Source organism: Mercenaria mercenaria, chromosome 11 (genome assembly GCF_021730395.1).
Source record: "Mercenaria mercenaria strain notata chromosome 11, MADL_Memer_1, whole genome shotgun sequence".
Classification (NCBI taxonomy): Eukaryota; Metazoa; Mollusca; class Bivalvia; order Venerida; family Veneridae; genus Mercenaria; species Mercenaria mercenaria.
The window spans coordinates 49704034-49725715 of NC_069371.1; the positions used below are offsets into that span (position 1 = coordinate 49704034).

Below are 21682 nucleotides of genomic sequence, written 5' to 3' on the forward strand. Positions count from 1 at the left end.
CACAGGCAAGTATCTGGTACTGGATACCTAGTTTGTCATACAAGAGCTAAAGCTAATCATGTACAGTACATACATTGGCTTAAATCACAAGAAAATTTGTAATTTCAGAAATTATTTCATAATTTTTACATAAATCAATGACAAATTGAATCCCCTTTTGAAATATGTAAGTTTTATTTGAAGTTATGGTATGGCCAATTCGTTACAAAAGCGGCATTTAAACCTATAGCATGTAAAGCGTTAGCAGCCATGAAAATTTCATCCACAATTTTGATTTTTCGAGAGTTTGACGCAAGTGGAGATATTGCCCATAAGAAAAATAACTCAATATTTCCTAGGATCACGTCAAATTTGTTGGACTAAAGCCGTACTAACAAACAGTTATGCTGGGCAAGTGGGTGAAAAAAACACTCTGGCAGTTTTGGTACAATTTCTATGACATGTACTTTTGTACACTTATTTATTTAACATTCCAAAACATTGTGAATAATACTATCTCTTGGGTATTTGATTACATTATTACATCACTTTATCATAGATCCCTGTGTTAAAAACTCAAACTGTAAACTAAAATAAGATTAAATCGATATAATTCAATGAAACTTCAAAGTTTTGTCGTTTGTAGCATCATCTGGGACATGAGCAGTGAAAAATCTTAATTTGATTTCTAAAATGCTGTGATATTTGTTTCTAAAGTCACTATATGCTCATTGTAAATATACTTTGTTATACCCAAGTGGAAACTGGCAGGTACTTGAAAATGCAGCTCTCTGATTGGTCAGTTAGAACCCCTAATGTACTGTGATGTCATGATAAAGTTATGAATATGTATTTCCTAAAACACTGTTAATAAATACATCTGAAAATATTATGACATACATAATCAAATTTTGAAATATGTTGTTCAAAAACATCAATCAGCTGGACAAACAAGATAGAAATCTATAAAAAAAATTTAAATTTTAACAGCAAATTTCATATTTAGATCTATATAAATATATGTAGTAATACTTAATTTTAAACATTTGTGTTTTTTACACTTTTGATTATATTGGAATGTAAATAAACACATGATATGACTGATAAACCACAACCAAAAACTGACATGGCAGGATGCCAAAAATTATAAACCATGCTTTCACTTTGATTTTGAATACCTTTAAATCCTGGTGAACTTGGTCCTGGAGATCTTCTGTCAGGAGAATGCCTGCTGTCTGTCACTGGAGATCGTCTTTGCAGAGTTATAAGAGTAGGTGATGACGGGCTTCTGGAGGGGCTGCTTTTTAAAATAAAGGGCTTTACAGCCTTCATAGGTCCCTGTCTTTGTGGAGGGGACACATTTCGCCGCATTTTATGCGCCGAAGTAGGGCCTTGCCCAGACATTTTGTACTAATTAAATTCCAGAAACTACACGATTGAATGTTAATCCAGCACTAGCTAAATTCTTACCACCATAAAACACGTAATTACGAGACTGTTCCGCTTTGAAAGCTGCTGACGCTTAATAACTTCTGCACAACTTTAGCCACTACACAAGAATTCTACATTTACATGTCATGTGACTACACTTTGCGTTTTGATTGGAGTAAAAATAGGGTTAATGTCATGACCTGAAATTGACATTATTTCTATCTTTTTAGTATTTTTATAATAAATAAAGTATTAAATCAACAAATGAACATCAATTTAAAAGGTGAACACCAATTTTAAACAAAAATATGGTTTTAGAACTTTATTTTACTCGCAAAACCTTAAAACAATAAATAATTTACTATTAGAGTTGCCCCCCTTAGATTCATTCATAAACAAAACGCGCTAAATGTAAACATCCGGTACACGTGGTTTTACGATTACAACTGTCAAAGCAATATTTCGGATTTCAAACATTTCTGTTGTGCTCATTAAAGTCATAAAAAATTACAAAATGTGTCAACTTGATGATTTAAGCTATGAAAATGCAAAACAGTCTTAAATAAACTTAAAATATTTTTCTTTTAATCAGAATGCGGTTATCCTGCGATTTGGCTACTTTGCTATACATGTGTGTTCTTGTTCCTGGGTACTATTGTGCAGGAATTTATCTCTATAAAATGAAGACTGATTAAGTTCTTTGTTGATGCCCGTGTTGAGGAGAGTCCGATTTAAACAAAAATCGTTAAAATGTGCATTTTACCATAGTAAACACTTTTCTTCGGTTTAATCAGCAAAATGTTTAACAGCTGGCCTAAAAAAAAACAATAACAACAACAATGAAATGACAGAAACACCAAAGCACATCCATATACGCGAGAGACCTTATTAATACGTGTAACTTGCACTTTCTAGAAGCGTCCGAATTGTAGTGGTAGTGTATGATACTGTTTCCATGATGAATTCCATTGTGCAATAACTTCATGCTGCTACAAATATGCCAGGACATAAAGACCTGTCCCAGTGATTTCAGCAAGATATAGCAATAAAATACAATCTTTGTATTTATATATTAATTTCCGACATACTGTAAGAGATTCACTTGCCATTATTTTTTGACTCGTATCTGTTACCAGATATGTTATCTTATGATCTTGTGCGCATTCGAGGTACATATGTCCTAATTAGGATCAATTTCCAATCGTTCTGCTTATTGATATAACAGTGCTGCGAGAAAAACGGCGTGACTGGATGAAAAAAATGGGTATAAAAAAACCTTTGTAAATTACCGTCACCATACATCAAGTAGACTGCTTTACTGCCTTTTTTGTATTTAGGGTATATATGCCCGATATAAAAATCTCTCGTTAACTTTCACGAATAACTTTCATAAGTTATAGTTTATGGACTTCGTAAATTAGGTTTAAATAGACTAATCATATTCTTCCTCTACTCAAAGTCGCATACAGGTATTTCATTAATGCAGGTCTCTATGAAGATGTGATAGTTGGAAGTCCTTCGTCCTCCACCTCTAAGCCCTTTTGAGAAATTGTCAAATACTTGTTTAGAACCAATGAGTGCTGAGCACTAAGTTAACTGATCCTAAAATATCAAAAGTACGTACACCTTGTTAGATAATCAAAGGGAGACAATATATACATATTATTTTTAAAAAATATCAAGAGTTGTCTTAAATTCAAGTGCTGTTGGGTGTCTGGTTTAGGTCAGTATCTATTTGTGTTCAACACTTCATACTATGGTTCCAGGAAAGTGACTCTTTGGTTATAAAATATTCACAAACGAGGTAAAACGACATTGCAACACCAACAAACTACTAGCAGTCTTCAGCGTATGCTAAAATTATTGGCGCTAAACTTCGGGTTTTAGCATTACAAGTACGTTTTGAACGTTTGAGGCTTACTTACGTGAAAATTGACCAGTCCTCACTTTGGGATTAAAATAAAGGATGTAATCCTGCACGATATCCGCGTGCTCATGCAAACATACAGACGCCTCAATTAGATAAAATTTATTTATTTGTATCCCTCTTTGTATACAGAGACATTCTGCCAAACAAGAGACCTTTCACCGTCCCCAGTAAGAGTGCATACTTAATTAGTGTCTGTTTTCTTGTCATCAAATTCCCAGACAAATATGAAACTCTTTAACTACCTTAGTGAATCAGTCAGACAATATTCCAGTCAGTCGGTTTGAGTGCGTTGACTGCTTTGAAGGTTGGTTGAATAGTTACAGGGAATTGAGCGACTATTCGTGAGTAAGTGATTTTGTAAGTGAGTGAGTGATTGTGTAAGTGAGTGAGTGATCGTAGGGGCGGATGCGTGAGCGATTTAGTGTTTCGCGGTCTACTCTACCTTTACTACTATACCAGTTAACTAGTAACTATTCTTTAATATATTTATTCATCGGCACAATGGGCAGCCACATCTATTCCTTGTGAAAAAAATGGTACCCCATATTGTGCTTTTGATTCGCATCTTGTTTCTTTACATATTGAGAAAATGTATAATACAAAATGTATGTATAGTAGAAACATGTTCCTTAGCTGCTCTAAGACTACTTTTAAACGTCGCATATGATCAACAGATAACATGAGCCATATTGCAACCAGCATGGTATCCACTGACAGATATTTACCCGTGCCGATATACATCCTGGTACACTTTAAATACTGTGTACCAAGCGAGGGATGAAGAAGAGCGAAGTCTGTACCATCGTAGCTTCGTAGTAGCTTCGCGCTTCGAAATCGTATGCAAGTGTGAGTATGTAGTCGCCGCCGGTAACCCACGTGGGCAACTCCTCCAGAAGACTGTTAGTACTTTTCAGTAGAAGGACAGTGGAACTACAGAAGATGCTCCAATTCCAGTAGCTTCCTAGCTTCTTTAGCCTGCCAAATGTAAAGCACCCATGCACGGGACTCTTATTTCAATAGTTGTAATTTCAGCGGGGTCTCAAACTCACGGCCCCTGATGTTGTAGTAAGACAGTGACATATTATCTTTGCACACTTTAGCACAAACTTATGTGCCTTCGCGCTTCGCCATCGTTCTTTCACGCTCCATATAGTACGGGGGCCAAAAACGTCTACCATGCACCCCTAGACTTTTTTAATAGGTACCAAATTGTTCGGCAGGACAAACTCTTTCAAAATAAAAAAAAATGTTCCTATGAAAAAACTCTTTTGAACTATATATGATTTCACTGTTTCCACGGCAACCATACAATTTTGCAAAAAAAACAACCATATAGATGATATGACAAAAACGAATTGTTACCATGGAAACAATTAAATCATATATAGTCTAAAAGAGTTTTTCATGGGAACTTTTTTTATTTTGAAAAGAGTTAGTCCTGCCGAACAATTTGGTACCTATGAAAAAAAGTCTAGGAGGTGGAGGGGGTGCATGGTGGACGGTTTTGGCCCTCACATAATGTTGTTGGGAGCACGCTCTGGCTCGAACCGAATAACGTATCTATCCGTGCCTATGAAATTCAACGTATTGTCGGAAAGATTCTTATATTTATATATATATATATATCGTTATAATTAGACATAGAAAAAAATCCTTTGTTTCCGGCAACATGCTGAAAGATATTAGGGTAAGTAGGTCGGAAAAATTATTATTATTTTCTTTTGGATTTTTTTTTATTAAGGTAGACTTTTCGGAAATTGTTTTTGTGTCAAAAAATGAATACAAATAAAGGAGTAATGCCTTCAGAGCATCAGTAAGTTGATTTCTAACATCACTGACCATGTTTAAAGCCTAAAAAGCGCAGTTAAAGTTTGCAACCTCTTGTTAAAAAGTTGAAACAAATATTCTCCAAGGCCATAAAAACATTTAGGCTCGGGCCAAAAGATTAGGGTAGGTCTGGATAACGGAAACAATTTTTTACGCCTTAGCAAATATCAAAATATTCGAAACCGAAGAACAAGTAGTTCCATGTCCTCCATAAATTTTACGTATTTCAAGTTTGTTAAACTTTCAGAAAGCTTCTGAGATTCAACTTTATCAAAAAAATGCATTGCTTAAGAACATATTCGTTGTAATCTATATTTAATAACAAAAACAACGCGTATGAAAATAAGCATGCTTGCTTTGATCACATGACCAAAACAATTCTTCATCACGTGACCAAAATAAACTATAAATAACCTACAAAAATAGCACAGTACTTAAGCACCATCCGCGTAGATCTGTGATCGGTATTAAAACCAAGTTGCATCTTTTGTAAACGTTTTAAATTAAAACCCAGTTCCTGCTAGAAAAGTTATTTTCTTGTCAGTTACTTCATGCAAGTATTCTACAAGCTTTTGTTATAACTAGAATTTCCAAAAATCACATATTATCTATTAGTCCATGACCTTTGCTCACATTTACTGTTATTCCCCTTGTTCCAGTAAAAGCAGACCGTTTCCCATTGATTTGTTAAAAAATGCTTATAATTCAAAAAAGATTTTGAGCAAAATTAACCAAACCTCACAAAATTTTCAATAAGCACATGAGCTTCGCTCATATATTATTTTATCCCCTTTGACAAAGTAAAAGCAGAGTTTTACCCATTGATTTGGTAAAAGAAAGGTCAAAAATGCTTATTAATCAAAAGTAGTTTAACTAGAATCACCAAACTTAAGCTAACTGTTCATGCCCATTCATACCAGAAGTTGTTAACCGCTGCCCACATCAGTCCTCTCAGTGCTTTGATTTTATCTTAAATCAAATATTTTAATGTAATTGCTGTTTTTTGACCTCTCATGTTCACAAATATACAATTTGCTATGTTCTTCACAGACAAGAAGAGACCGCGGTACTTGAACATTTCGCACATACTGAGGTTGTATTATTTTTGTGGTGCCCGGAACTACCATGCTCACCCTGTCCCCGTTATCAGGGCAACAAACAAGAACAACTCCGTCCTTGGTTACTGTTAGTCCTTCTGGATAACTCAGTGTCTCGAATTTTGTAGTAGCATTTAGGTGTGCATCTGTAGTAAGTTCATGCACTGAGTTATTGTAATACTCTGACACAAACATAATCTTACCATTATGACTCCAAGATATGTAAGATGGTTGTTTAAATATACTTGTATCTCTGACTTCATGCAGGACTTGCCCTTTAAAGTCTAACACTTGAACAGCAGGAGGTTTTATAAAGGTCACCGCTAGTATATCATTGTGACAATCGATCCCACTGCACCATTTCTTGACCTCAAGACTGCGATTCTCAGACAGTCCATTTTTAGTGTTTAAAAACAGGATCTTGCCTTCACTTCCTAAAGTCGTTGCAGCAGTTTCAGAATCTATTACAGTTACATCCCATGGTTTGCTACTTGGCTGATACCTAGATGTGACATACCCCTTGCTTACGTTTAAAATTTTCACAGACCTTCTTTTGTTATCTGCGAGCAGTACCTCGTCGCAAGAAAGCATTGCCAGTCCCGTTATCCAACATGATCCTTCGAATAGAGCTTTGGCTTTCATCTTCCTCACAAAATGTGCCTCCATCTCAGTTATGCTCTTCTTACTTGGTCCGGTGAACTTCTGGATTTTTGTAGTAAGTGTTACAAGGGGAGCCTGGTCCATTTGTAGAGTTTTGAAACATTTAGCTGGTTCAAACTCATAAGTATTTATTTGACTTTTAGATGCAGTATCCACATTAATTTCGTACCATTTTTGAAGCCTTTGGTGTACAAGTTTTGAGGCTACAAACAGTTGATTTGCATTTTCTGAACACTGGTCTAGTCTATCTTGAAATTCCACAATCTCATTTTCCAAAGATTCGCACTGACCTGAAGCTCTTTTTGTTGAGAAATATCCATAGCATTAAGACGTTCAATTTCTGTTAAAATGTTATTTTCAATTTGGTCTAAGTAGCTGCTCAATTCTTTGCGGAATGTCTTAATTTCTGCGACAACTTTTTTCTTCATTTCCTCAGCTGCTTCCAGACTGTATTCTATTTCACCTTTGCAAGCAGCAACGTTTTTCTTCAGATGGTCGATGTTATGCTTGATTCTGATAAACTCTGCACTGTTGCCATAGTCTCCAGATACATCTGAAACCAACTGTACGTTGCAGGATCTATGTTCCAGTACTATACAGTCTGTACACCCAGTACAGTCATGTTCCTTGCAATACAGCTTTATTATTTCATTTTTATGAACAGCACAGAGCCCGGTGCACGGGGAGCTTGGACTATCGGTTTTTCATCCATGGTTCTGATGTTGTGATTCCTGGTCGCGGCCAACTTCCGGTGAGCCTTTATACAGGAAGTACAAATACTCTCATAACAAGTCTCACAAAAGCCCTCTGCTGGTACAGTTTCACCGTCACTCTGACATGGCTGGCATAAAAAAAAACAGTTCTACCTGCCTCACTGCCGGAAGAGGCTGTACGTCCTGAAATTTCCATTTTCAATCTTGGGGTAAATAAGTATTTCTAAACTGGCATTAAGTCAGTAAGTAAATACAAACACAAAATGATTACTTATATTACCCAATTAATGCATTTTAAAAAATTATCCTTTTCTCCGTTTTAGTCAGTATCAGATACTAGTAATGAAAGTTCAAATTGTAAAGTGTTCAAAGTGCAGGTATTTATGGTTTATCAAAAGAATGATCTGCTAGGTCGGGATAAAGGTATTGTTGTACATTTGGTATCAGATAAATACTACAATACAAATCATTTTAAAGTTTAAATAAATTCACATGCAAAATGAAACAAAACTGTTGGTTTGTCATTTTATTGTTCGTTGATGACGTGAATTTGCATCTTTGTCGTTGATTTCTGATATAGATAGATAGACAGATACTCAGTAGATAGTTTATTAACAAAAGTTTACAAACCCATGAGTTCACATATAAACCGAATATTCGAATATATTCGAATATGGCTAACCGAATATTCGAATATTGATTTCAGTATTCGTTCCCATCCCTATATAACATATAATAATATAACATTTGAATAGTAATGTCAATGGCGGTGTAAAAAATAAGTGACACAGCATTGTTATCACGTACAACTTGGATACCATGTACAGCTAACTACGAAGTACAACATGTGGAACAGATGAACATGTCTACTTGTTACAATCTGACTGCCTGGTAAAACATGGCTACATAGCACAAACTAATAACCAGGTTTAGTCTTACTACCAGCGTCAAAATGACGACCAGATGACTACCATGTAGACCCAGGATACCAGGTAAAATCTGATTACTAAGAAAAGCATGACTCTCGGGTAAAGTCTGACTATATTGAACAACGTGACTACCAAGTATCCCGTACAAACTCATAATCAGTTAAAAATTGACAAACCAAACACAACCTCACTAAAAGATACATAATGCTATCAGGTACAACCTGATTACTAGGTATAGCGAAATAGATAGGTACAACCTGACTACCAGTTACAGTCTTATATCAGGTGTAGCCTGTCTACCAGGTACGACATTACTATTAGGTGGATCTCGACTACCAGGTATTAATACAGCCTGTTTACCAGGTGCAACCTGACAGCCAGGTACAGTCTGTCTATTAGGTAAAGCTTGATTATCTATTATAGCCCAAATATCAGGTACAGCCTGTTTACCAGGTGCAACCTGACAGCCAGGTACAGTCTGTCTATTAGGCAAAGCCTGATTATCTGGTATAGCCCGAATATCAGGTACAGCCTGTTTACCAGGTGCAACCTGACAGCCAGGTACAGTCTGTCTATTAGGTAAAGCCTGATTATCTGGTATAGCCCGAATATCAGGTACAGCCTGTTTACCAGGTGCAACCTGACAGCCAGGTACAGTCTGTCTATTAGGTAAAGCCTGGTTATCTGGTATAGCCTGACTATCAGGTACAGCCTTTCAACCAGGTAAAACCTGAAAACCAGGTTCAGTCTGTCTATCAGACATAGACAGACAAAGCCTAATTATCTGGTATAGCCTGACTACCAGGTGCAGCCTGTCTACCAGGTATAACTTGACAATTAGGTACAACCTAACTATCAGGAACAACTTGACTATTAGGTACATTCTGCCTACCAGGTTGACAACCTGGCTACCAAGTACAGTCTGCCTACCAGGTAGGGCCTGACTATCTTATATAGCCTGACTACCAGGTACATCTTGTCTACCAAGTAAACCTGACTACACGTAGAGCCTGATTATCTCGTATAGTGGCGCTACCTGGTACAACCTGTTTTCAAGATACAGCCTAACTATCAGGTACAAGTTTACTACCAGAAACAGTCTGTCTGCCAGGTATAGTCTGACCATCAGGTCCTCCCTGAGTGCCAGGTAAAGCCTGAATACCACGTACAGCCTGTGTACAAGATAATACATATCTACCAGGTACAACCCGATTATAAAATACAGCCTAAATAACAGCCTGTGTACAAGATTAAACATATCTACCAGGTACAACCCGATTATAAAATACAGCCTAAAAAACAGCCTGTGTACAAGATAAAACATATCTACCAGGTACAACCCGATTATAAAATACAGCCTAAATACCAGGTACGTCTGACTTCAACATGTGGATGTAAGAAATTACAAATACATACAATTTTTGAAAATGAACAGTCATTCGTCACCTACCCAATGAGGACGGGGGAAACTTACCTGTAGAGTATTTGCAATGGAATTATGCGCTTCCTGTCGGAAGGTTCATCAGAACTTGTCAGCCACGAAGAACCATGTAATCAAATGCGAAGACAGATGGCTCAGACCGATTTGTGCTTAGATCTGTGCTCGGCACAGAAATGGTGAAGTTCTATTGCCAGGGACATGATACATAATTATGATGTGGTGAACGTATGATCTGTAGGTAGTAAATCATTTCACGTTTCTGGTGTACCTGGCTTCTACTGTAACAGCAAATAGCGAATGGAGATAAAGTAAAAGATCAATGTATCTGTTCTCAACATGAAATTGATTGCAGCGTTAAAGATCGGAAGGACTGAAGTTTATAGAGGAAATGAAACAATTCGGGAAGAATTAAATATATACCTGGACAAGGCTCAGGAGGCACTGAATAATGGAACTAACGATCTTCTGAATATATTTCAAAGTGAATGTAAATCAATGGAAACTAGACAAATTAGTTAAAAGCATATTTAACTTCTGACAAGATCAGTCAGCTATCTGTTTCAGAGGCAAACTAGCTATGAAAAATGCAGAACCTAAGAATTCTAACAAGAGATATGGAGAAAGACAGACATGTATAGCTGATACATAGAGAAGATCTCTGCTCAATATGTAAATGAAGGATATTGTTACATAACAGGATTAGCAGTTATTTCAGTCGAAGAAATTTGATTGCAGATTCTCATAATTCATAGCTGATCCTAACCCTTACCCTGCTAAATTTCTATAATGAACTTGTCCATCTTTCAGTTTGGACTGTACCATCAACTGTTAAAAGGTTTGATTACCAAAAAAATATTGACTGAATGGCGAACAGTGCAGATTTTGATCAGACTGAACGTATGTGCAGGCTGATAGTGATATACACTGGTAGCAATGGCAGAAACAATCGTGTCCAGCATGATAAGGGTTAACTATCAAAGAACATACAGTCGTTTTAATATACAAAATACACAGTGTCACTCTTCACCATGGGATGTAATGGTGATCAATGTAGGGAAACTTGACAGTAGGTATGTTTCTATTCATGGATAGAAAGAATGGGAAAAAACTGAGAGCTTAGGAGCAGATGCTTTTGGAATTGACCATACGAAAGGCTTAGTTGCAGTCTTCTTATGTTCGCATTCAAATGCACAAGTACTTGATTCAAGAAGAAATATTTTGCTTGAGGTTACAAAATTGTATGCATTAAATAGTTATGTAGCTTCGAATCACATACGTGTTGGGCTATAACATTGAGTCTGTGCATGTATGAACTTACAATAGATGGACATTCGATACATTTGGAAAACTTACGAAGGCGAACACGGGTGTATGCCAAGGTGGTTAAGTGTTATCAATATCAATGAATTGTGTGAAAGCAAAAGTCTAAAACTAAGGAAACAATGCCGGGGAATTGCTCATCAGAACGGTGTTTTTGCAGTAACATTAATTGACCCTAGTGCTGTTTAAATACTGAATAGATATTTTGAACGAACTTGATATTACAAGTATGTTATCTTGGCCTATATATATAGCTTTCAGTAAAGATAATAAAAGAATTTATGTGTCTGACTACCGCGATTATGGCGTATGTGGGCTATCAATTGATATAAAGGCTGCTTATGGATATCAACATGGGTATGCGCCAGGAGGACTAGCTGTGGCTGGTGACGGAACTGTCTTTTGTTGTCGAGAAGGCACTGTTTGCATGATAGTACCAAACACAAAGGAGATAATGTCCCTTTCTTTTAAGGAAGGAAATCAACCATACTCTGTTCTATTACGTGAAGACAAGAATCAGTTGTACATAAAAGAAACGTATATTTCGAGTGGCAAAAATACTATATCCGTATTTGGATTAAAATAACCTCATTCATAGATTAAAGTATATATTCTATACTTCTGGTATAATCATCTGGTACTTCTACAACCTGTTTTTATTATTTTTTCTTCATAAGTGGGTCAAAAATATTCACGAATTGCCGATTCAAGACGTTCCGCGAGCGAAAATATTTGCGAATTGCCGAAACCTGAAATGAAAAAGCTGAGTTTGTTTGACCATAAAGATGTATCTAACGGTTCCGTTTCAATTTTTTTCTTCTTAAAGTAAATGTCTTGCATAATCCTTTGTCATCCAAATTATGATCAGATTCAAGGACGTTGATAGTTTTGCAAAAATAAAAGGGACTTCATTAGATGAGATAAAGTGGTAAACATTTATAAAATAGCCAATATATCACATGATTAATGGATCCATTATTCTGATATATAAGAAACATAATAATGAATAGCAGGCAGGGTAATAAACTCTTTTTGAATGCGAGTGATACAGTTCTGATGCAAGCAAAGTACGGTGGTTAGCAAATTAGGTCAGGTTGAACATGTTTTTGTCGCGAAAAAGTTTGTCAAATATTTTCTCGAAAAAGATTATTTTTCTCACCGATCTAAATAAGCCCTAAGGTTGGCATCAGGGCTGTATCAGTCATAATGAAAACGAGTCAGAAAGCAAAACATTACGTTTCCATTTATTTGATTTATCATGTTTCTGACATAAGAATCTTTTAACTCGAAATACTTTTATTGCAATTTACTTGAACTACTGAATTTCATTATGATATAAGTTTTAATATTCATATACACTATATGTGTTTGATTCATGTGGTTTTTAATTCGAATTCTCTAAATTATGTTTTAATCTTACTTCAGTAAAAGTATCTCTATTACTCTCCATTGATTTTTATATTTAACAAGCAAGACTGTGGTATACTTTCTTTGCATCTTATCTCCAAACAGTGATTTTATTCGACGACAAACCAGTTTGGAATCATTATTATTTCTTATCTACAGGCAATTTTGTGATGTTAAACAGTATTTCACCACTTGTATGTAGGAACTTGTATGTCTGATATTTTTGATTATAGGTTCCACAAATCATTGTAGATATATCTTTTACTTAAACGCATCTTACTTTTAGAATGTACATGATGATCGACTGAGTTGGACAAAAATCAACCAAAGTAGAAAAAGTAAATATCTATGTGCTACATTTCTACAAAACAAATACACTAACACGAACAAGTAATGAGTATAATAGAATAGTAATGACGCTATACATCTCTTTCGCCAACAATACTGCTTGAATAATATTATGACAATATGGGCACGTTATGTATGTATTTATTGTTTAAACTTTGTTTACTTTTTCTTCTATAATAAAGTTACTGACTTACAGTAAAAACTCAATGATCTGTGTCAAATGAAGAAAAGGGTAATACTTTTAGACAAGAAGTTCATCAGACAGGCCAATTTAAAGTTGAGTCTAAGAGTAGCAACCATATTAAAGTTTTAAATTCAAACCATCAGTGTGGCGTATTTAACTTTTGTTTTATGTATCATTCAATTCGAGTACATTAGAACTAGATGGTAACAGTCATCGAAATAAGTCTGCTGATAAGTTTTACAAGTGAAAAAATGTTTGTGATTAAGTTTAAACAAGTAAACGTTTGAGTATTTGCCTAGATTAGTTATCTAGGCCTTTTGTCGTCAGTCCATTTAACATGCACCAGACATCTCTTAAGATTTATAGAAATACACCAGTAAAATATAGATCATCACACATACAAATTGTAATTTTATCTTAAGTCAAATATTTGGACATAGTTCCTGTCAGCTGATCTGTTGTATTCACAAATGAACATCTTGTTCTGGTCTTCACATAGAAGAAGAGTGAAGGGCTTCTGCACATGTTGCACAGGAAAGTTCAAAATTTCTCCCGTCTTTGTTATTATCATGCTCACCGTGCTATTCTGATCTGGACAACAAACAACGATATTTCCATCATTGGTAATTGCTAAACCTCTTGGCCGATACAAGTATTCGCCTTCGTACGTGTTTTTCAAATGTCCATCTATTGTAAGTTCATAGACAGACTGATTATGAAAGTCCGACACGTACATGCTCTTGCAGTCTTTACTCAAAGCTATATAACTAGGCCAGGCAAACATTTTTGTGACCTCATGCAGAATATGTCCTTTCATATTAAGTATCTGAATGGCAGATGGCGAACAAAAAGACACTGCAATTAAACCGTTCATATGGTCAATTCCAAAACATCTGTTCCTTACTTTCAAACTGTGACCTTCTGTCTCACCATTCTCTATGTTCACAAATAGAATTCTACCTATAGCGGGTAAAGTTACTGCGGCTTTCCCTCGACCGATCATTGTCACATCCCATGGTGGAGAGTGTATTTTGTATTTTGAAACGATTTTCTGTTCTCTGATATTTAAAATCTTCAGCGATAAATTATGAGAATCTGCAAGCAGAATTTCGTCGCAAGGAAGTATTGCTAATCCTGTTATATAACATTCACCTTCATTGACACCTTGAGCAGCCACCTTCTTTACGAACTTTGCTTTCGTATCACTACTGCATGTCTGCCTTTGTGTTGTGAATTTCTTGATATCTCTTGTCAGAATTCTTAGGTTTGTGTGTTTCTCCTTTGTCAGAATTCCAAGAGGCAGATCCTTTCTTATAAGATACATCAACTCACTGGAGGGTTCAAACTTGATATAGTTTGTTTGATATTTTGATTTAACATTTTCCAAAGTTTCCATGCATAACTGCATTTTCTTCTTAGCGAGCTTGGTTGTAACAAACAGCTGATTCATCTTGTCAGAGTTCTGACTGAGTTTACTCTTTAACTCATTTATTTCCGTTTCCACTGATGTACAGTTAGATTGAAACATATTGAGAAGACAGATATTGTCGTCATTCAGTTCTGTGACTTTCTTTAAAAGTTTTTCCTGAGCATGGTCCAGATATCTGTTCAATTCTTCCCGAAATTGTTTTATTTCTTTTATTATTTTGTTCTTCATTTCACCCGTAGCTTTTACATTGCGTTTAATTTCGAGTCGACGATAACTTATTTCTTTCTCAAGAGCTTCTAGATTTTGCTTGATCTCACTCATCTGTTCTCTGTTATTGTAGTTGCTAGATATCTCAGAAACGAAATCAACGTCACATGATTTATGATATAAAATCATACAGTCACCACAGCCGACTATATCATGTCCCCGGCAATAGAATTTCACTATTTCTGTTTTATGGGTGGCACACAGCTCTGAACAAGAATCGGTTTGAACCGTCACGTTCGGCATTCTGGGCATTTCATCTTTGGATTTAATTACGTGGTTCTTCGTAGCCGACAACTTCCGATGAACCTTCAAACAGGAAGTACATAAAAACTCATTACAAGTCTCGCAATATCCCTCCGCTTGAACGTTTTCCCCTTCGCCTTGACATGGTTGGCACAAAATATCAGATTTATTTTTCCTTCTTGTAGAAGGGCTTGATTTCCATTCCTTCCGCCCTGACACTTCCATGACTTTAATTCATTATGTGCACCAACTAACGCTCTTGAAATAGACTACATTTAGATAAAAAAAAATTGATTATCCGTAACATTACATGTAACCAGGAAGGTATTTCGACTGTAGGTCAGAAAAAGGGAAGTAAGATATTCTTTATTGAAAATTTTATGAATGCATTACCTGCCTTCTACGTGGGTTTTTACGTGATGATAAATTTTATGTTCATATTGATAAGGTTCTTCTTTATGAAATGTGTTCTTTGTTTTTGTGACCCCTCCTTGGTATTTTTTTGGAGGGGAGTAGGGGTGCACTTAGATTCACCCTCGCCCAAGTTAAAACAGCACATTTTCCCATTATAAGCATATAAATTATATTGCTATGATGTACCATGTGTACTTGGAAATTTATATCTTAACAATTTTTTCTTTCAATTTTGCTCATATATGGATTGAATTTAAAATTTAAAATTTTACCTCATATAAAGGGTACCAAGAATATTTAAAATAAAAATACCCTCATCCTCAAAATGTCATTTTCCCCCAAAATAGAAGCTGGCACATTTTGCCGTTGGACTCATGTTTCCCAGATATACAGTTACGGAATGGAATTTCAAAGTTCTTGAATTACTAATGATATCATTGCAGCATCACTTACTCACTCCTAGATAATTTTTGAGTTATCTCCCTTCTTGTACTTAATTTTACATTTTTATGACATTTTAACTATAAAAAACTTTAATATGCAAGTAACATAACTCTCTTTTTTTAATGACTCAAGTCTTATGTTGTCATATCCTATATTCAAATGTTGTTGCATTCATTGTGTCCAGGACATATTCGAGGAGCATACATCAGTGCACTGATAGCTTTTGTTTATGGGTGTTTCAGATACAGATTTAAAAATATATTGCAAATATATTTTCCTATGTTTTGACCTTTCCATGTAAGAGGTATGGTACATTTTGTATTTTTAATTCGTATACCATAGAAACTAATCAGTTCAACTATACTGTAAAATGACCATTTATACCGTATAAATCAATTTCGTATCAAGAATACAGGCTGTTCAAGAATACTGTAGGACGTTGTAAGTTACCATTGCGTCATATAAGAGAATGTAAAAGTCGTCAAATTATGTATCTTTTATTTGTTTAAGTTACGAGCACCATATTTTCAAAATTTGCTTCCAAAATAGGTTTTATCAATCTTAAGATTTACGTATTGCGTGATTCAAACAAAAACCAGCCAGTTTATTGATCTTACAAAGAGCGTACGAACTTACAGATATAAATCACATGCAAGACGAGAAGAATTTCAAAGGACTACCGGAGTTGTAGATACGAAGCAGATGCAAGATGAGACTTACAAAGGGCTAACGAACTGACAGATATGAAAAGGGCTAACGAACTGACAGATATGAAAATGGTTAACAAACTGACAGATATAAAGAAACTGTAATAAGAGACAACAAAGGGCTATCGAACGGACAAATATGAAGCAAATACCATGTTAGTCTTACATTTGTCGTTGGATTTTTGAAGCAACCTGTCTGCTATATCTTTCTATTGGAGTTTCTTTTTGCTGTTAGTCTACTTTGCGATGCATGGTTCTCTGGATGTGTTTGGTGGGTGATCTGTGCTTGCGGGAAATCTATCTTAATCTTTTATTTTTTACAGATGGCTACCAAACTGACAGATATGAAGCAGATGCAATTTGGCATAGGAAAGGGGCTACGTGATACTGAAATCCAGACGGAAGCTGCTGACAGAGAAATTGAAAAACATTAATCTAACAAGTTTGAGCTAATACCAATGATCTAAAGCTCTGAGACAAAGTCATAAGATAGCTGAATGTTTAAACATAACATGGCGATAACGTAACTAAACCGATTCCTAGAAAGGAACTTACACACATAGAGAATTTAGGTATCTGTTATTCTAAACATTTATTTGTCTGTTTGATTACTGCTGGCTGGTTGGTTGGGCTCAACATCGGTTTTCAACAATATTTTAGTTACAGATGACTGTCTTATTTTACCAGTGATTCAGTTCCAATTATTTCTAGAATACTTATACTGTATGACACTGCTACTGAATTTGCCTTTACATCTGTAAGACCTTTCAAAACTTTCTTCGACACTCATATCTTTCATTTGTTGGGATACTGAAGCCAACTAAATGCTTGTATTATGAATTCCCTATAATGACGTTCATGTACTTGATAGTTTTGATTGCAAAATTGGGAGTTATCAATATCTATCTAATAGTATATTTTTGATAACAATGGTTCTATAATCAGGTTTTTATTTGAAATAATTTATGTCATGACATAGGTTTCCTATTAAAGTTTTCTTTATTTCGTTTTCTGGCACACCTTGTCATTTTGTCAGATATGAGTTCTGAAGTAATTCAATTTTATTAAAGTAACTAACTGAACACTGTATGTAATGTAACGTTTTTTGACAAGGCACATAACACAAAACTGATTTCCATAAATATCGGTTGTCCTTTAATCTATATTGATCGATAACAGTGTAGAGAATACGCGCTGAAATGTGCCGGATTTAAAGTATATTCATAAAAACTGTCCCTACCGCATCCACAGTCTAGCGTGCTACAGAAAATTAGATATATCTATAGTTTAGTTCAGCTCACAATCCAGAACGTATTCCCTACTATGCAATTACTGTTACAAATCTCTTTGAGAGCACATAAAAGTTTTAACAGGCTATATTTAAGGAAAATTCCGTCCCTGATACAGCGTTTTGTATTCAGTATTTTTTTTATATCATATAAGTTCTTAGAAACAAAATTTCTCTTGCATCAAACAAAAAAGCCACATTCAAAGGATGCGTTCTCGAATAAATATATAAAAATTCACAATATAAAGATTCTGCTATTGAATTGTGTCGTAATTTTTTAAGGTCATTCTAAATGTAAACTTTCTCTAAATTTCTACTTATAAAACAATTTAGTTCCATTTGGGCAAGTTTGTTCAGAGTTTATTAGCTTTAAGCTTACGTTCATTCTCAAGGCAAGAATTTGTAAAAAAACTAGTTAATCTCTCAATATGCATTGAACAGTTTTACATTTCAACATCAGCAACAGTAATCGAATCACTTCTGAGATGTCCAATTATCACTGCATTTCTACTTCTATCAAAGCAAATACACCAAGGACCACGCGCCCCGTCCGAAGGTGTAATTATATGTGACATATTTTCTAAATTCTCTGCATCGACCTGCACGATTGACGAAGATTTTTCGCTACAAACATACACATTCCCTTCTCCATCCAAACAAACATCAGTGGTTCCTTTTTGACTGGGGTCAGTAAATGTACCGATTATTTTTCCATTCTCATCAATAACATTGAAAGAAGCGGTATCATCGGTGATATATATTTTAGAACCGTCTTGGTTTGCTTCAATTTTGCGGAATGACGATTCACCGGATGGGTCCGTAAACAAAATCCGTTTGTCCTCTCCTGACTGGTCATAACTAAATACTGATGCTCCCCCTTTTATGTACATACGATCTCCATGACCGGTGATACCCCAACAAGAATGTGCACACTTGACCACCCTTGTGTGAGACATCTGCCCATCTACATTCACAAACTGTACGGCATTGTTATTTAGCGAAACAGCAGCCTCGCCGTTACCTATGTAACAAACGTCCCATGGCTTTGCCGGTAGAACACAGTAATCCACAACCTCATACATTCTGTTTAACCTCTTCAACTTCCAGTTAGAATAATCAGCTAACAGAAAGTTTCCATCAGGCAAGCAGCAACATCCGTACACACTACATACATGTTTGTCATCGTTTAACCGTACACTGATTTGTTTATAAGATTTAAGGCGGTATGGCATACGTCTTGTCGTGAAGCCTTCAGCCGCTTCTGATATGGAGTCGTCACCCTCTTTTAATCTAGAAATTAATTAGTTTATTTAGTTCTAGAATTTAATTTCTATAGATCTTATAATTATATTTAAATTAACATTTATTGGAAAACCATTTAGAATTTGGTGATACATTTAGTAAGAATTTCTATCGAATCTTTCAACGTAAACATGACATCACACATTTACCCTATAAACATTACGTATATTATAAATTTGTATTTATTATTTAATTAATTGAATCACCTCGGAGTTTCTATCATTTTGTTTGATATCTCTTTATTCAATGTTGAGGGTTCATTCACGTCTGAAAGTAAATTCATATTGAAAATACTATAAATTAAGATACCTCGCAAAATGATAAAAATGTTTTGAGAAAAATTTCAAGATAACCTCTATTGCCATTGAGACAGTGCTACAAACGAAGAATATGTCAGTTGTAACTGCTTTTTATCTTCTGGAAAGGTATAAACTTGCATATCCGTGTCCAGTTTTTCCTCAGAAATATTAAAAATGAATTGTACGTTAATTAAACTGAAATGTTATTTTTGCAAGATTGAACAACGAATGATAAGAAAAAGCAAAACTTTCTTTACCAGTATTTGTCAGTGCTTTCTTCACTTCTGCGATATTCAATGAGGCCTTTACTGTAACTTTTCTTCCAAGTTTTTTGGACAAAGCAGTTGACATATAATCAAAACAGGAAGCAGTTTCTTCTGCAGCGAACAATTCGCAAACTTGGGCCATGCCGGCTAATGTTTTGCAACGAATAGGTATATTCATAGTTCTCTTTACAGGTGACACTGTACCAGACACTGAAAAATACGCACATTCATCTTTGACGCGTGATTGCAAAAGGATTTTATGTTTGAATACAGTAGTATTTCAAAGCAAAGAAAAGGAAACAGTGTTACTAACAATAAACCTTGAATGAAATTCTTCAAATAGAAAATACAATGAATTATGGTTTGTGAGTTCATTAGACGAAAGTTCAATACCACAATGCCATGGAAACGGATTCTAAGCCAAAAGGTGTAATAGCTATGACTTTCAAAGTTCACACTATGACTATCAGGGTAAGAGCCTTAATGTATTTATGGCCGGTGAGTCAGTCAAGAAATCTGACATCGGAGTTATTTTCTGTTCTTTTTCTGTATTTCAGAATTCATAGTCAGAAAATGTTACAGGAAAGTTTAGGCTTTCAAGCTTTACAAGATCTATATTGTTTTTCGTGGTCAGAAGACAAGATTACAGTGACATGGAGACTGCAAATGTTATCCGGACTTTTATGCTTTAAAGTATAATAGCTATTATTTTCAAACTTTACACGACGACTAGGCATTAAGAAAAAAAGATCACTATAGTTTTTTTCGGATCAGTCATCAAGTGTAATAGCTATGACAATCAATCGTTAGACAAAAATTGAGTACTGCTAGAAAGATTCCTTAAGTTTTTTTGTGGTGAGTGATCTAAATGTTTATTTCACGACAGGCTTACTCAATTATGCTATTTTTGCGTTTAAGGTAGAAAATAAGAAAACTACAGCTTGTTAGTTTTGAACAATGATTAAAGTTCACTTGAAAATTATTCTTGTTGTTTTTCGGTCAGTGACTCAAAGGTCAAACCATGGTGGCCTGACACCTGGTATTTTATTCGATTCCGGACTCACAATGTATGCTAGGTACGGCTGTCAGACTTAAAAGAATGACACAAGTACCACTTGTGGAAGATTCCTATTTATTTCTGGTCTAGTGGCTTACACGACAAGGACTACCCGCGATAGTATTTCATAAAACACTTCTTTACTTTCTTATTAGTTTCTCAATATTTTATCATATTATCTCACATTCTCATCCCTAACCCACACATATACCTCATCTCCCACCACGAAGAATATTCAGGTCAGTTTCTTTTTTGTTATTGTTTCAGAAATATCTGCCATACACATGTTATGTGTATGATTAATAATGAATACACATGGCCTAGACATTGAGGATTTTTGCAGTAAACGAAATGGAGATATGCACGTGATATCTTTGGAATAAAATTAATCTTGTTGTACATAAAAAGATGGTCAAGGAATAATTTTATTATACATACAAAGATGATCAATGGCTTTCTGCACACTTTCTGGAACAACTCTTGCAGTGACACTGAACTTCTTTCCATAATGACGAGTTAGAACGTTTCCTATTTCCTCAAGATTTTCTTGAATTCCGCTGCTTGCGAATAAAGTCAAAAGCTCCAGCATTCCTACACCGGTATTGCACCTCATCTTTAGCATAATACAGTGTCTATGAACCTCATCTGTTATTACGTCTTCTATGTTTTCAATCTTTTCCAAAAATTGCCTAACAACCTG

General features: G+C 35.2%; 3 protein-coding genes across 8 annotated transcripts in view; all 3 read right to left on the reverse strand.

Moving 5' to 3' along the window:
• The window catches only part of LOC123530964 (glucocorticoid-induced transcript 1 protein-like), a 59817-nt gene extending 58272 nt beyond the window's left edge, over nucleotides 1-1545 (reverse strand). Inside the window, exon 1 of the mRNA XM_053517410.1 lies at nucleotides 1158-1545. Coding sequence (XP_053373385.1) covers nucleotides 1158-1383 — 226 coding nt within the window. The 5' untranslated portion in view covers nucleotides 1384-1545. The remainder of the gene's footprint in view (nucleotides 1-1157) is intronic.
• Nucleotides 1546-13119: 11574 nt separating this feature from the next.
• On the reverse strand, nucleotides 13120-15558 carry LOC123531734 (E3 ubiquitin-protein ligase TRIM71-like). The gene has a single exon (XM_045312952.2). The coding sequence runs from the start codon at nucleotides 15428-15430 to the stop codon at nucleotides 13679-13681; it is 1752 nt and encodes a 583-aa protein (XP_045168887.2). The 5' UTR covers nucleotides 15431-15558; the 3' UTR covers nucleotides 13120-13678.
• Nucleotides 15559-16260: 702 nt separating this feature from the next.
• The window catches only part of LOC123544561 (uncharacterized), a 29184-nt gene continuing 23762 nt past the window's right edge, over nucleotides 16261-21682 (reverse strand). For 4 of the 6 annotated variants that reach the window (XM_053517406.1, XM_053517405.1, XM_053517403.1 and 1 more), the window contains exons 5-8: nucleotides 21421-21679; nucleotides 19917-20135; nucleotides 19567-19627; nucleotides 16262-19348 (exon numbers count right to left, since the gene is read on the reverse strand). In XM_053517406.1, the coding sequence (XP_053373381.1) occupies nucleotides 18502-19348; nucleotides 19567-19627; nucleotides 19917-20135; nucleotides 21421-21679 (1386 nt within the window). In that variant the 3' untranslated portion in view covers nucleotides 16262-18501. Of the gene's footprint in view, nucleotides 19349-19566; nucleotides 19628-19916; nucleotides 20136-21420; nucleotides 21680-21682 lie in introns of all 6 variants that reach the window. The other 2 variants (XR_008366031.1, XM_053517402.1) reach the window with 2 other exon arrangements.